Raw genomic sequence first — 14,267 nt, forward strand, 5'->3', positions numbered from 1 at the left:
AGCTGATTTTCAGCTTTGGATAAAGCTCGGCCCAGCCAATTCTCAGATTATGAGTCTGACCACTCCTGTAACAGCTTATGCTCATCTGTGGACCAGCCTTGGCTCAGCTGATGCTCAGCTGTGGACCAACCTTGGCTAAGACAATGCTCAGCTGTGGACCAGCCTTGTCTCAGCTGATGCTCAGCTGTGGACCAGCCTTGGCTCAGCTGATGCTCAGCTGTGGACCAGCCTTGGCTCAGCTGATGCTCAGCTGATGCTCAGCTGATGCTCAGCTGTGGAACAGCCTTGGCTCAGGTGATATTAATCTTTTGAATAGTCTTAAAACATCTGATACTCAGCTTTAGAACAGCCTTGGCTCAGCCAATGCTCAGCTTTGTACCAGCATTGGCTCAGCTGATGCTCAGCTTTTGAAAAGTTTTGGCCCAGCTGGTGTTAATCTTTGGAACAGTATTGTCCCAGCTGATCCTAAGCTCTGCACAAGCCTTTTCCAAGATGATGCTCAGCTTTGGACCATTGTTGGCTAAGCTGATGCTCAGATTTGGAATATTCTTGGTCCAGCTGACACTTGAGTTTGTATCAGACTTGGAATATCCAATGCTCAGCTGTGGCCCAGGCTCAGCCAATGCTCAGCTTTGGCCCAGGCTCAGTCAATGCCTACTGCTCAGCTTATGATGAGCATCAGCTGTTCCTGGGAAAAAAATTAGGATCAGCTGACTGTGCCACATTGAGTGCTCTGGTGCAGTCCTGCAAGCTCTAAAAGTGCTGGTGGAGCAGACTTGGAGCAGCGCTGGAGTAGCTCTGGAGCAGAAACCAAAGCTGCATCATGTCACTTGCCATCAAGTGACTATTTTTTTTTCCTGGTGGGTGTTACGTCACGCTAACGGTTTATTGGGAGTGTGGTGTCATGACGACCGACTGAATGGAGGGCGTGCTTATATGGTGGACACGACTCCCGGGAGCATAAGTGGAGCCCAGGAGCACACAAGCTGGCTCCTTTACTCTCGAAGTTGGACGCCCGAGGAGTCTGCCTTTGTTGACAAGAGTACTTCACAAATCTTGAAGGACAACCCCCGATTTCCAGCTCGGATACCTTTTACGCGCATGAAAACCATTTTTCAGGCTTCTTACAATGGTGAAACGCCGGCGGCACTCTCAGAAATTGCGGTGTGCGGCAATATTCCTCTTGTGCCAGTTCCATCCACATCGATCACGCCAGCCAACGGAGCAGGGACGATTCAAGGTAAGCCCTCATATCTAATATCATTTCTTTTCACACCGACTAACCCTCATTGTCCTGGAATTTCAGCTGAATTGGCGATGGCCAATTCCGCTGACAAGGTTCAGAATCCTGTGGGATCCCTGAAGATTCGGATTCGACGTCCAGCAAGCATGGCTGTCGGAGCAACCTCCGCTCCGTCTCCGGCTCCGCCGGGGGTTAAGATTTCACCAGCAAAGCGAAAGCGTGGCCGTCCCGGTAAGACAGAAACGTCCTTGACTCCCGGCCCAGTTTCAATGCCAGCCATCGCGCCGGCAAAGCGTTTCCGCCCCATTAAACTTTTACCGGCATCCGCTCCTCCGCAGCCTCCGGTGGCTACAGCGAAACGTGGGCGCCCCAGGAAGGTGCCAAGCGTCGCCACCTCACTCACTTTCAAGCCAGAACCTCTGTCCAGTGCGAATGAGGAGCGGATCCGGGCCCGATCCGAGGCCTACTGGAAAGAACTTCGATGGGAACCATCCCAAGAAGGCAAGAAAGGTGAATTCAACCCCCTCCTCACCGTTAAAAAACAAGCCAACTGACATTTACTGCTTTTGGTATTTTTTGCTGCCTGGCCTTTTTAGACAACATCGGTGCAACTGCGGCTTCTCAAATGGATTCTGTATTTGCGGAGCCACTCCCCGCAACGACTCCTGCCACCAGGAACAAGCGGCTCAGAACAACTAAGGAGTCGGTTAAAAGCCATTACCGGGGGGAGCAGCCCTCCGCCGCCGACAAGGAGCCAGCGTCAACAGCGAGCAAGGTTGTTGCTTTTTGGAATAGCCAGAAGGCAGCGGCAGCGGCGATCAAACCAAAGGTGAAGAGAGCAGCTGGCAGGAAGGCGCGTGCTTGAGGTTTTGCAGGAAGTTTTCCATTCATTCCTGATTATTTGTTTTTTCTCTCAATTTTACGCTTTTTTTTTTGTTGCTTGGTTGCGCAAGAGCCAAGTAATTCCAATTTCTACTTCTTACTAATTGTTTGGTTTCATTTGCCATTGATTTCTGTCTTGTTTGTGGTATGTCCTTTTACGATGATAGGAAGCTAGCATGTAAAATTGCATCCTGAGGCGCTGTATGTTAATTTCACACTGTATCATTTTTACATTGGGGGTCCATTGTAAATCCTACAGCGTGAATTTATTTAAATTGGCTTCGGTTTTGACTTTTACATTGTGTAGCTTTGCTTGGGACGGACTTTGTAAAAGATAGCTCGTAATTTCTTTCTTTTCATGACCGAGCATGCATTTTTACATGGCACGCATTACATAGGTTCTTTTACATGACACCTCAATTAGGCTAGCTTAACTAAGCCTCTTGAACGGAGGGTCCGGGGGACCCCGCCCGGAGGGCTCTCCGCAGGAGAGGCTTATGAGTTATGTCTTGATTTAAGCAGGAGCAGAAAGGATCTGCTACACTAAAAATCCCAACCAATATAGAAAAACTGAATACACAGAGCTGTAGGTTCTGTTCTTGCAATCAATTTGAACCACTTATCTATCTTGTAGCCAGAAAAACAACTCCTGGAGTCCCAAACAAGTGGAGCCTCATTTGGAAGACTTGTGCATTTTTGATCTTTTGAAAAGGTCAACAGATTGAGATAGAAAAAATCTGAGTAGACCAAAATGTAGAGAAAGAAAAGTAGCATAGGGTACAGATAGGGCATATTGGTGGAGAGGCTGGGGGAGGAGCTATAAAAATTTTAAAAACCTCTCAGCCAAATGAACTTTCTGCTCCCGCGTAAAATTTGGGATAATGCACAAGTCCCTCCCTGCGGGAGGGGCGGCTTCGCCGCCAGCCACAGCGCTCCCACCAGGGGGGACTTGTGTTAAGTTAGTCAATTAGGCCATCAATGTAAAATTATTTGTTGAGCTGGACATATTTAAATTTACATAGGATGGTTTTACATTGCACTTCCAATGTAAAGTACAGGATGCAAAAATCAACATCCCCGAGAAGGACCATCCAGAACAAAAACGAACAGGAAGAATCAGTCGACTGGAAACCAACGACCACATGGACCTCAACAAGCTATCCTCCCAAGATTTAGACAGCTTATTCCAAGTCGGCTGTTTCTTCGTCCTCAACGATCTTCCCGTTGGAACCCAGTTTGCCATAGATGGCTCGAGTTGGTTGACAGGTCCACTCTTTCAAGTGGGTCACAGCAGTACCATGTTTCTTCTTCTCCTCGGATTTGACTGACCGTCTATTCTATATTAGGGTGTCAAACTAATCCCCCCTGGGTTTCATATCATCACCATCAGTCCTGCTCCGACCAAACTGCCGCACAATCTCGGATCTTCATCTTCGTCGCAGGAAACATTCAGCGCGCCTGGGATCGGATACCAAGTCAAAAAGGGCCTGATCAGATTCTTCAAACGACAAGAAAAAGTGATCAGACATTTCGACGCGACACTCGAAGATTTCAAGACAACTCATGATGCAGCAGAACATACCATCACATCGTTGGATTACATGAAGACGATCGACTCAAAACTGGCACCGTATCCTATGAAGGACTACGACCGATGGAGGGCATTGACCAATTATGTCACCACTGAACAAGTTTCAAAGATCATCGGGTTCGATAATCAGGAGGATGCCTTACTCGACAGCCTCATCTCAAACAATGTTAGCCTATCGTCCCATCCACCCCCTCCGCTCTCGAACAGTCTACCAAATCGAACTCAATGGGGCAAGCCTCGAACTCAGAAGGATGAGCTGCAAGTTGATACCAACCAGCATCCTCAATCTCAGTTTAAAGAACGGACAACGTCCTGGCCTTTCATCGATTTAAAGCGCTCTTGGCCGAAGGATGCTCTCGGGCCTGAGCTGACAAAATGGAGCCGAGATAAGAGCTGGTTGTTTAATCACCTCATGTATCATCAATTCAATAATGGTTGGTTTAATCTTCTAACTCTTGTCAGCCGTTTTTCTTCTACTTCAGTTTGAAATTAATAATCTTCTTCTTCTCTCTCTCTCTCTCTCTTTTTTTTGCCTTTCATCTTCCATCGATATGCTCATGGGTGCATAAATAAAATATTAACAGATCCGAAAGAGGTCTTGGGATTACTCCAATTATCCTTTGTAACGTTCATCGAGATTCAATCGATCCAGTCTTTTGAATTCTACCAAAGCTTAATGAACTTAATCGTCAAGGCAAACCTTTCCGAACTTTTGGAACTCAGCAAACCAAGTTCAGATCATCAAGATAGCTCATCAAGAACATCGATAATAGAAGAAAAAAAGATAAATTATTTGAGTCTGAATTTAGACATCATCAAAGTGTTTAGCGTTCAATTGAAGTTCTTGAAATCCAATTTTTTCTCTGAATCGATGGAAGATTTTCAAATCGAGAACTGGTTCTTTGGCGTGGTGGATCGATTTCGAATGAATTTAAATTTTATAACACACTTTTTGATCAAGGATTCTCATGATTTATTCAAGCAGTCTGTTGGTGAAACGGTGGATAACGATAAGGATTATGAGCGAAGGAAACGAGGGAATGAAGAACTCCAGAAGAGCTTGGAAGGAATCGATTGGCCAGGAATGCAAGCGGATTGCAAACGATTTGATTGGAATGTCAAAGATTTGAAGATCCCAATTACTCAACTGGGCAATCCTAATCTTTCCGAAATTCAGGATCTTTTAGTTGAAGATTGCGAGGACGATGATGAAGAGGACGAAACAAGTGATGAAGAGGAGGAAGAATTCAAACCTGTCCTGGTGACTACATATCCTTGACACTCATAGCTTCCTGTACGAAAAGATAACTTCCCCCGTCACTTTTCTGAGTTGGCGTAGATCGCAGAAACACGCCTGATTTGCAGGCCAAGAAGATATTTTATAACTATACGTGTCCATCAAGCTCTCCGCCCAGCCTTAACTAAGATCCTCGCACGAGCTCCAATGGCCGCATATTTATCTGAGCACATTCCCCCACTTTTTCATCCATCGTTATGGCTGTCTTGTCTGTTATGCTTTAAATACCTCTACATGCATTACCTCTATCCGATTTTCCGCTGGCAATTTTACCCTAAGCTGTTTCCATCCGCGCTGACAACTGTCGAAAAATAGATAGCCAGACACTTGGGCAAAACTAAACCTTGTAGTTTTGTGAATTCCAACGAACAGGCTGCACCAGACACCGGTGGAATATTTCACGATAAATGGAGTGGACGTACTTCGCATGATAATTGTGAGAGTCATCATACTGGATAAGTGAACCGATTTCCTTGAGTCGAACGAAGATTAAACGGAAACAGGTTCAAGATTGCAAGGCTGAGGTAGTTGATCGTGAGGAATAGAATGAAACACGGTCAACGAAGAATCACCATGGCCTCATGGGTAATTGCATACCTTCTTGGGCGTATGTAGTCCAAGTGACTCGGGAGGAGACGTGGGTAGCCTGCAGACAGCTTCTTTCTCGTGTCTCGATGGTTTTTGGATGTCATCAATCAGGGAGAGCTGCGACGCGCCATAAGGGCTGTCGCTGAATGAGTGGTGAGTTGTTGACCATCGGCCGAAGAGGTTTCTGGTTTCTCTTCGGCGGATGAATGTCTAACATACTGCCCGCCCCCAATCCCTCTCCGAAACCCACACCACACGCAGGCTAGCGGCCATTCCCGGCGGGGGTTCAGGTCTGAGTCTGACGAGGTGCCGGACCGAAAGGGTGGTCCGAGGAGGCTGGTCGGACGGCGTGCGGGATGTGCCCGAATTTGGGATATGTATTCCTGATGAACTGTCGAACGCCTATGTACAGAAATGTCTGTTACATCTTTGGTTGGGTCTAGATAAGGAAAACAAGGGATCGATGAGCAGGGGGGGGGGGGCATTTCGAAAGTCAGGATGATGATCCGCATGGACTGAAGGAAAACTTGGGCCGGCAGGTGACCCAACAATGGGCGGGGTGGATCAAGGGAGGCAGATCCCCCGGGATCAACAAACATATTTAAATATGTACATCCGCATACATGCTTATTTACATAATATGTACAAAGTTATAGGAAGCCAACCCACGCGAGCATTTTGGATCAAAGGACGCATACATACAAGGCAGCCGTGGATTTTCAGTTTCTGGGGAATGGGCTGTTTGCAGGCTGTCGAGAGGTTGGATGGTCTTCTATGTCCTCCCTGTGTGCGCTGAAGGGGAGGGGTGCAACAAGGGATGGAATGGTCAGTCGGCTGGTTGTGCCCTTTGACTGGCAGGGCTCAGTCCCCCCAGCCCATAAGACATAGTGCCTGGCTCAGTCCTCGACTCCTCCCCAGCCCAGCCCAGCCCAGCCCAGCCCAGCCCAGGACGGACGATGGCCGGGAAAAGGCAGCGTATAACAAGCCCATGCCCACCAGCCCCATCCCCAAAGCGCCCAGCGAATCCGATGTCCACCAAGCAGGCTGCCATCCACCATCTCATCCAGACCCTCCACGCCCTCCGAGCACCCCAGAGCCACCCGCCCGGCTGCGAGGAACCCAGGGCGAAGCGGATCAGGATCGAAGCCGCACCCGACGGCTCAGCCTCGCTCGTCGTCGCCGCAGCCCAGCCCAGCGGCTGCCACCCCGAGAACGGCCTCCAGCGACCCACGACGATCGCACCGGCTAGCCTCTTCTCCTCCCCCAGCTCATCCGCCTCCCGCAACCCTCTCCGCTCCTCCGCCTCCTCCGCCGACTCGATCGAGACCAACCAGCACTCCCCGCTCGTCTCAGCCACCACCCAGCAGTACGGACGGGTGATCATGAAGAAGGACGCACTGATCAGCAAGATCGGGCTCGAGGCCGCCCAACGTGCTATCCGCAAGGCCACCCGCCAGCGCCGCAGACCCACCCACCCCCTCCATCCCCCCTCCTCCTCCTCTCCCCCGAGCTCTCCACAGACGGCCGGCAACTGGCGCACCGGCACGATCGCCAAGTGGCTCGCATCGGCCGACGACGACGACGACGACGACGACGAATCAGAGGACGATCGGGCACCCGCCCGAGACTTGACCGGCCCGCTCTCCGAGCTGGCCAACGAGCGCCCATCCCCGCCCGCCCCCAGCCCGACCGTCCACCCCAGCGATCCCCAGAGCCTGTTCTGGTCCCCACCCACGCCCCACGGCGGTCCCAGGACGAGACATGTGCCGATCGACCGCCAACAGATCCTCATCGACCGTCTGGGCCGCCCGGACATCCGCTGGCCGCTCCACCGGCCCTCCACCCCGCCCAACCAGCAGGCCTTCTTCCGCACCGACGAACTCACCATCCGCCCAGGCTACCGGCCCCTCTCCCAGCTCTCGTTCGGCCTCCAGCCCGGCTGCTCCGCGCCCTCCGCCGGCCCACTCGACAGGATGCTCAAGCCCGGATGCAACCTCTCCCAAGCTTTCCTCCTCCGCGCCCCCTCCCCGACCCTCCCCCCCTCCGCCGGCGGCCCTGACCCGGCAGACGAGAACCGCAGCCCGACCGCCGCCTTCCCGTCCCGTCCCTCCGCCCAGCGCCCTTCTCCGCAAGCCAGACCTCATCCCCCGCCACCTTTTCCTACCAACGACTTCTCGCCCTGCTCGCCCCTAAGAAACGACCTCCTCAAACTCATCGACCACCACCACCACCATCATCATCAACAGCAGCAGCAAGTCAAACTCGAGAACAACCCCACCCCCGCTCATTCCCCCTCTATCCTCAGCCAGCACCCTCACCATCACCAACGTTGGCTGACCGAGCGCGACTCCAACTCCCCGTTCTATGTCGACAATGCGTTCCCCGATAACCCCTTTGTTCTGGACACCCCTCTCGATAACTTCTTGGGCTTCTTCTAAAATATATATATATACATAGCCCCCTCTTCGTCTTTACTTCATTCTCCGGACGGAAAATCAGTGGCTGGAAATTACTTTATTATATACATTCATATATCAGCCTTCTTCTTTCTCCTGGCATTCCTTGTTGTTGTGTTTCTATCAGTGCAGTGCGACATCAGTCCATCTTTATATCGGTGCATTACTATTATTTATCAGTCGGTCGAACTCCGGCTCGTACACATCAGTTCCTTTACTTATTCTTTAGAAGTCCTTCGCTTGCTTGCCGGTCTTGGTCCCCCCTCATCCTAAATAGATCCATTATACGTTCATACATTGGAACATGGATGGAATCCTAAAAAAAAAACTTACATACTCCCTTGTCTTCTTCGTTGTCTATATGATTTAAGTACTCCTTTTGTATGTATGTATTTTAGTGTTCAGTGTTTATGTTTTCTCATTAGAAGTAGAACATCACATCATTGCTATATCTTTATTCAGTTTTGATTCATTTAGATACACACTTAAATAACTTAGAACACAAAACACAATGATACATAATTAGTACCTTCAAGTAAGGGGCCTGATTAATTGACTCCCAAAAATCTTGAATGTCTGTCTCCCAAAAGTAGCAGACGTTGGGAGTACCAAAATTGAATTTCCTACCCCACTCCCCAGAGGACCAAACATTGTGGGAGTTGGAAGTTGAATCCCAAAAAAATTGTTTGGAGTTTGCCATTGGGCCTCCCAGTAAGAAGTTTCTTCTTGTCATTTTTCATAAAATCAGGGCTCTGACTCCCAAATCGTTTTCTGGAATTCAACTTCCAACTCCCAAAAAACACTGGACCAATTCTTGGTCCTGGGGACCTGAGCAAGACATCAAAGTTTGTCACTCCCAATGTCCACTACCTTTGGGAGTTGGAATTTCAACTTGGAGTCAATTAATCAAACCCCCGCAATGAAAACTTGAAGAGCTTGAATCAACATTGAAAGGTTTGGATTTTCTTGGACCCAGAGCATCCACCCTAGTTCAAATGTGTGAGGATAATTCAAGAGATTCCAAAGTCAATGGTGACCAAACAAATGTCACAAATCATTGTGACAATTAACCTCTATATCTGCACTGAAGGCATCATCTTCAAAGGGCCAACAACAGCTAGACAGTTTTACCAGACAGCCAAGTGAAATTAGAAGTTGCCCAAAATCTTGTTATTGAGGGGGTTCTGATGGAGAGCTGTCTGTTATGGTTGGGTCTGTGGAGAGGAAGATGGGATCTGATTCTGGAGACTGGGGTTCAGGGGGTTTTGGATCCTATATGGAAGATTGCAGGATGAGGAAGAGGTCTCAACCTTAACACAAGTCCCTCCCTTTTCTCGCAGGGGGCAAGCATCCTCCCTCTGCGGGAGGGTCTGGTGCCTAATGTCATATTAATGCAATTATGGTGTTCAAAGTTGGTTTGCATAATCTTATGCATGCATAAATCATAAAATCATAACATTGTTTTTGCAGGGGACATGACTGTCTGATTATGTAATACAAAATTTCCTCACCAAGTTATTTTTATGATTTTATGATTTATGCATGCATAAAATTATGCAAACCAACTTTGAACACCATAAATACTGGAAAAAACCGTAAGAGTGTGTCCAACCTCAACCTTTGGATGATCCAATGGCTTCTTCACATTTCTCAGGAATAAGGTGCCAAAAACCCCCAACTTGACTATTGGAGGCGCCATAGTTGGGTTGCAGGCTGACCCAATTAGGAAATAGGCTGCCCAAACCCAACCCAACAATTTTACAAGTTGGGTTGGGTTGGGTTTGGGTCATGCCATTTTCTTCAAGAATGTGCCCAAACCCAACCCAAAACTTGACGGGTCTTGGGTTGGCCCAACCCATTTACACCCTGAGTTTTACTTGAAAAATATGTATAAGACAGCTCAGATTGAGGGCTATAACCTTCTATATGGGGCTTTGGATTGAAAGTTGAGCTAGATAGGCAATAGAGATGTAAATACAAAATTGGCGATTTTCTGTGCAAAAGCCTGTCAGCCCCAGGGAAAGAATGTGAATTTTAAGCCTCTCCTTTGGAGACACTTCACACCTCCTCGGAGAGGGTTAAGCTTAAAGAGGTCTGGCCTCTCAAAGCATGGATGTGTGGTCTGTGAAATGTATGTTTTAGCTGTGTACATGAGAGCCCATGCTACGGCTCTACGGTTTATAACACTTTCAACCAAATCATAAAAGCCTTGTGAGTGAAAGACCAACAGGGTCTCTATCTCACAGAAAAACAGCCATACCCTATAGTTTTTTTTTTGGCCTAGAACACCCACTATAGGCCACCAAATAGCCCATGAGTTTTCTTTGGCCCATATGGGCTATTTTTATGTCAGGCAGCATTCAACATCCTTCTATGGATGGGCCTCTGGGAAGGACCACATCAGCCCCACCCATATTCATGTTGAAACTAGGACCATTCCCAACTGATCTGCATATGATTTTTGCTTAGTTGAGCATTTTTTTGTTTTGGGCTGAGGATGTTTAGTTTGGTACATCTAGGAACTTCTTTGCATCTGGTTAATTAGTGGAAAAATCACAAATTTCCCTCACCCATCTTCACTTTTGATGTTTTGACATTTGCAGTCTAAGCAGCTTGTGGATATTCTATCTGTGGCAGACAAGCTATGGAGTAGGGACCTTGATGGGGACAGCTTTGCAAGCCTGAACCAGAGCCAAAACAAAGATGAGCTTCCCAAATTTACTACTTTCATGCCTGGGCATCCAATGAATTAATTGGTTGTGGAACAAGTAAATTTTTAAATAAGATCTCAATGGCCATTTTGGAAGCTAGAATCTACAGGATTTTACCTTACAAATTGGATGACTTCCCATCAAGATCTGTGGGCCTCCCAGAAGGGATTGAGAGCCAAAAAAGCTATATTTCCCTGCAAAAATACAGACTTTCTGGGTCTAAACCGGAGGACTTCCCGTGGCCTAAATAGCTTGATTTGGAGGGAGCGGCTAGATACTTTTTGCTGGTAAAAACTAAATCTTGATCAATTTTCACCAGCCAGTAAGGTTTATCCTTTCCCTCCAAATCAAGGATTTCAGCTCACGGGATTCATTGACATCATGATCTGCGGGGGTTCCAGATTGCACGGGAAGTTCTCCAGAGTCCAATCCGGAGAATTCGTACATGGAAGACGGCCATGTAAAGGGTGGTTTTTCTGTAATTGTAGACGGGCAATTGTCGGGTGAGTTGATTGGCGCGAGATAACAATCTGTTGCAATGGTTGAGAACAAGAGATTCATGGATGAAACTTTTGTGGTATCTCATTATCTGTTTGACCCACTTCGTCTGACCAATGCCTCCCCGCATGTGATGAGCTCGAAGTGGACAGGGCTGGGCTCTTATCACGTTTAAATGACTCGTTTTTGCGTGCAATCTGACGCACATGGGGTCGAAGGAGCTTTCCGGACTGACTCCCACCTGAAACATCTCCCCAGCTTCGGTATGATGGTCTTATCGTCAAACTGCTCGCCATGTTATAAAGGGGGATAGCATTGCTCCGCTGCTCAGAAACCAACGCAGGACTCGCATCTGAAAAATATTTATAGACCAGTATCTAAAAGAAGAAGCCCTCGTCGGAATCATGCGATCAACTCCACTCGTTTTCAGTTTGCTCGCCGCCATCACTGCATCCGCGCCCGAGAATTCCACTCCTCAGGATCTCCAACCTCGGCAGATCTCGGGAGATGCAGACCAATCGGGTGATTGCTCAGGGTATGCTTTAAATCGAGGAACTTGGGCTGAGCTCGGAATAGACAACTATCTTTTACATTACCCTGGTGGCCAGAACCTGACACTCTTTGTTAGTCCTTCTCTCAACTTGACTCTTTCCAAAAGAACGCACTTTATTCCCGATGATACACATCAGCTCAATCAGGCTTTTTCTTAGGATTACACTCGCTCATTGAATGTCTTGAATTTCGATTGTGGGATCGGAAGAATGTGTTTGGCTGGACAGGTAAATTTTCTACAAACGTGTAGCAGAAAGGCTAGGTTGAAGAGCTCAGTGATGTTCTCTCTATAGCTTTGTCATCCTGTCCACGGTCGGGATTGGGTGGTTTTGTCAGCCGTACAAGAGTGGAACTTTTACATGAATTCTGTCTATGAGGCTGTCGCCACTGCCATGGGCATGGTCCAAGGTGAGTCTTCCGACTAAGTTGTCTGCACTCGGATTCTCAGTATATGATAAAAGTTAGGGTCGACTGACCCGAAATGCTTAATATCCAGGCACCTCCGCGTCGATGGTAGCAGACTTGTGAGCAGGAAAGATCATGTGAACGGCTCACATGAGTTGATAGCTGAGATCAGGATGTTTACAATTTTCTCAGTTTACCCGAAGGCGACGACAAGAAAAACTTGATCAACCTTACGGTTGGCCTTGTAGCTCTGAGTGGAATCGTCCTACTCGGCTTCACCGCAGCGCTAATAGTCCCTATACTCTGGAGATTACTCTGTGCGACCTGGAGCGCCCTCGCTTATACTACTTCGGCGGTTGGTTCCGGGATCGCTAGTGCTTGGGCGTTCCTCACTACTTCGGGTGCCAATGTCGCCGTCGCCGGTGCCGTAGAGGGAACGGAGGTCGCTGCCACTACTGCCACTAGCTTGGCGGCAAGAGAAGCCGCAGAAGGTGCAACGGCCGCCGCATTGAAGGAAGAAAATTCAGCTTTGGTTGGAGGCACTGCTGCCAAAGGGTCAAGCATTTTCACATCCTCTTTCGCATCCCTTCCAAAATCATTCACTCAATCTTTTATTTATATCTTTTTCACATTTACCCAGATTACAAAAGCGTAGCCCGAAGCACCACCACGAAACTATCAGCCATGATAAATTCCAGATGGTAAGTTTGGCGTCGAGCAACCCTTCGAAGAAGACTGAGTCTGAGAAGGCTGACATTTTTTTGAGTAGTGGTCCGCCCTCAACGCGAACCTTGAACAATTTGAAAATCGGTTGCAATCCATCATCGCAGTGACGGCCAAGTTGACCCTTTACTCGCCAATCAGCTCCAAGGATGGACTATACGGATCTCTTCAAAACGGAACTTTCCTGTCTGACCACCCACCAAAAGCCACCTTGGTTGACAACGCACGAGACACAGTCCAACTGGGTGTTCTTGCCCAGCTGTTCAGAGTCATGGTAATCATCAATTTCTCTTTCCGCTTTCTTTCTAGCAAAAAAAAGACACCCACACCGCAAGCTGCTGATCCTGCTCTGTGCTTTCTCATCCAGAATGTTATCTTTGTTATCGATACAGTGAGTGGATAATTATTCCACATGAAGCATTCCGATCCTGACGTGCCTTCTTCAATCTAGAACCCGTGCAAGCAAGAAGGGCCAACAACTCCAGTGAAAAATCCTGGAGCGGTCCACTTTTGCAGCTCTGCTGGAGTGTGGGCATCCTTCCTCCATTCGAATTGTCTCATCCAAGCTACACATGATTTTGGAAAGCCTGACATTTTCTCTGCTCACAATAATTCTCCCGAAACCTGTTGCAATTTTCGCCCAAAGTAAAACGAGTCTAGCAATGGTAACTCCGAAAAAAATCGACTACGAGATTCGTAACGGACGACTACTGTTTTCGAAATATAGTTACTCGACCGAATTTCTTTATCAGTTAGCTACTGATTGTCAAACGCAACGAGACAACTTGGGTTTACCTGCGACCAATGGCACGATGACGATGGCTAACCATGGCTCAGGCTTCCTACAAAACCAGGCCCTTAATCCTATGAATGTTACCAGCACCGATATCCCCAATTATCAGAATAACCTCACTCAATCTTCCGCCCCCATTAACCCGAACTCTAACTCATCAACGTAGGTCTATCTAAAATCCTTCTTAGTTCCACCTCAAACATTCACTCATCCTTTTTTTTCTTTTCTTCCTCCTGGGGCCTTCGTTTTTAGGATCTTACTGCCCGACGGGTCGTCAATATGCTCATTCCCGATCCCGATTTGTGACCTCAGGAGTCCAGGTGAGTTCACCCTTCCTCTTTCTCCCTGACTCCCCTAGAAATTTCGCATTCTTGGTCTGTGATGCTCATCGGGGGACAAAAATGCGTTCATTCCATTGATTCAGACATTAAATCCCGGATCTCGGCTGGTGCCTCACCCGCTAAAGCCTGTAAAGATTTCCTTAAATTACCTGATGTCTTCTTCTAATCATCTGGCCATATCATCCAT

The 14,267-nt window shown here is 48.0% G+C and overlaps 4 protein-coding genes across 4 annotated transcripts; all 4 read left to right on the forward strand.

Moving 5' to 3' along the window:
- Window positions 1-1,317: 1,317 nt before the first annotated feature.
- On the forward strand, window positions 1,318-2,108 carry PtA15_7A796 (uncharacterized protein; the record flags this gene model as incomplete). Its single annotated transcript, XM_053171439.1, has 2 exons — window positions 1,318-1,753; window positions 1,840-2,108. 2 exons carry the CDS (start codon window positions 1,318-1,320, stop codon window positions 2,106-2,108), a joined length of 705 nt encoding a protein of 234 aa, XP_053022621.1.
- A 1,159-nt stretch (window positions 2,109-3,267) lies between these two features.
- Window positions 3,268-4,995, forward strand: PtA15_7A797 (uncharacterized protein; the record flags this gene model as incomplete). Its single annotated transcript, XM_053171440.1, has 3 exons — window positions 3,268-3,405; window positions 3,472-4,150; window positions 4,301-4,995. 3 exons carry the CDS (start codon window positions 3,268-3,270, stop codon window positions 4,993-4,995), a joined length of 1,512 nt encoding a protein of 503 aa, XP_053022622.1.
- Window positions 4,996-6,557: 1,562 nt separating this feature from the next.
- PtA15_7A798 (uncharacterized protein) lies at window positions 6,558-8,039 on the forward strand (the record flags this gene model as incomplete). The annotated part of the gene is made up of 3 exons (XM_053171441.1): window positions 6,558-6,839; window positions 6,927-7,053; window positions 7,204-8,039. 3 exons carry the CDS (start codon window positions 6,558-6,560, stop codon window positions 8,037-8,039), a joined length of 1,245 nt encoding a protein of 414 aa, XP_053022623.1.
- Window positions 8,040-11,670: 3,631 nt separating this feature from the next.
- PtA15_7A799 (uncharacterized protein) lies at window positions 11,671-14,246 on the forward strand (the record flags this gene model as incomplete). The annotated part of the gene is made up of 12 exons (XM_053171442.1): window positions 11,671-11,889; window positions 11,977-12,045; window positions 12,112-12,226; window positions 12,315-12,342; window positions 12,416-12,778; window positions 12,864-12,924; window positions 12,993-13,220; window positions 13,314-13,337; window positions 13,398-13,474; window positions 13,593-13,901; window positions 13,992-14,059; window positions 14,164-14,246. The coding sequence occupies 12 exons, from the start codon at window positions 11,671-11,673 to the stop codon at window positions 14,244-14,246; spliced, it is 1,644 nt and encodes a 547-aa protein (XP_053022624.1).
- Between the last annotated feature and the right edge of the window lie 21 nt (window positions 14,247-14,267).

The sequence above is a fragment of the Puccinia triticina genome, chromosome 7A, assembly GCF_026914185.1.
Source record: "Puccinia triticina chromosome 7A, complete sequence".
Classification (NCBI taxonomy): Eukaryota; Fungi; Basidiomycota; class Pucciniomycetes; order Pucciniales; family Pucciniaceae; genus Puccinia; species Puccinia triticina.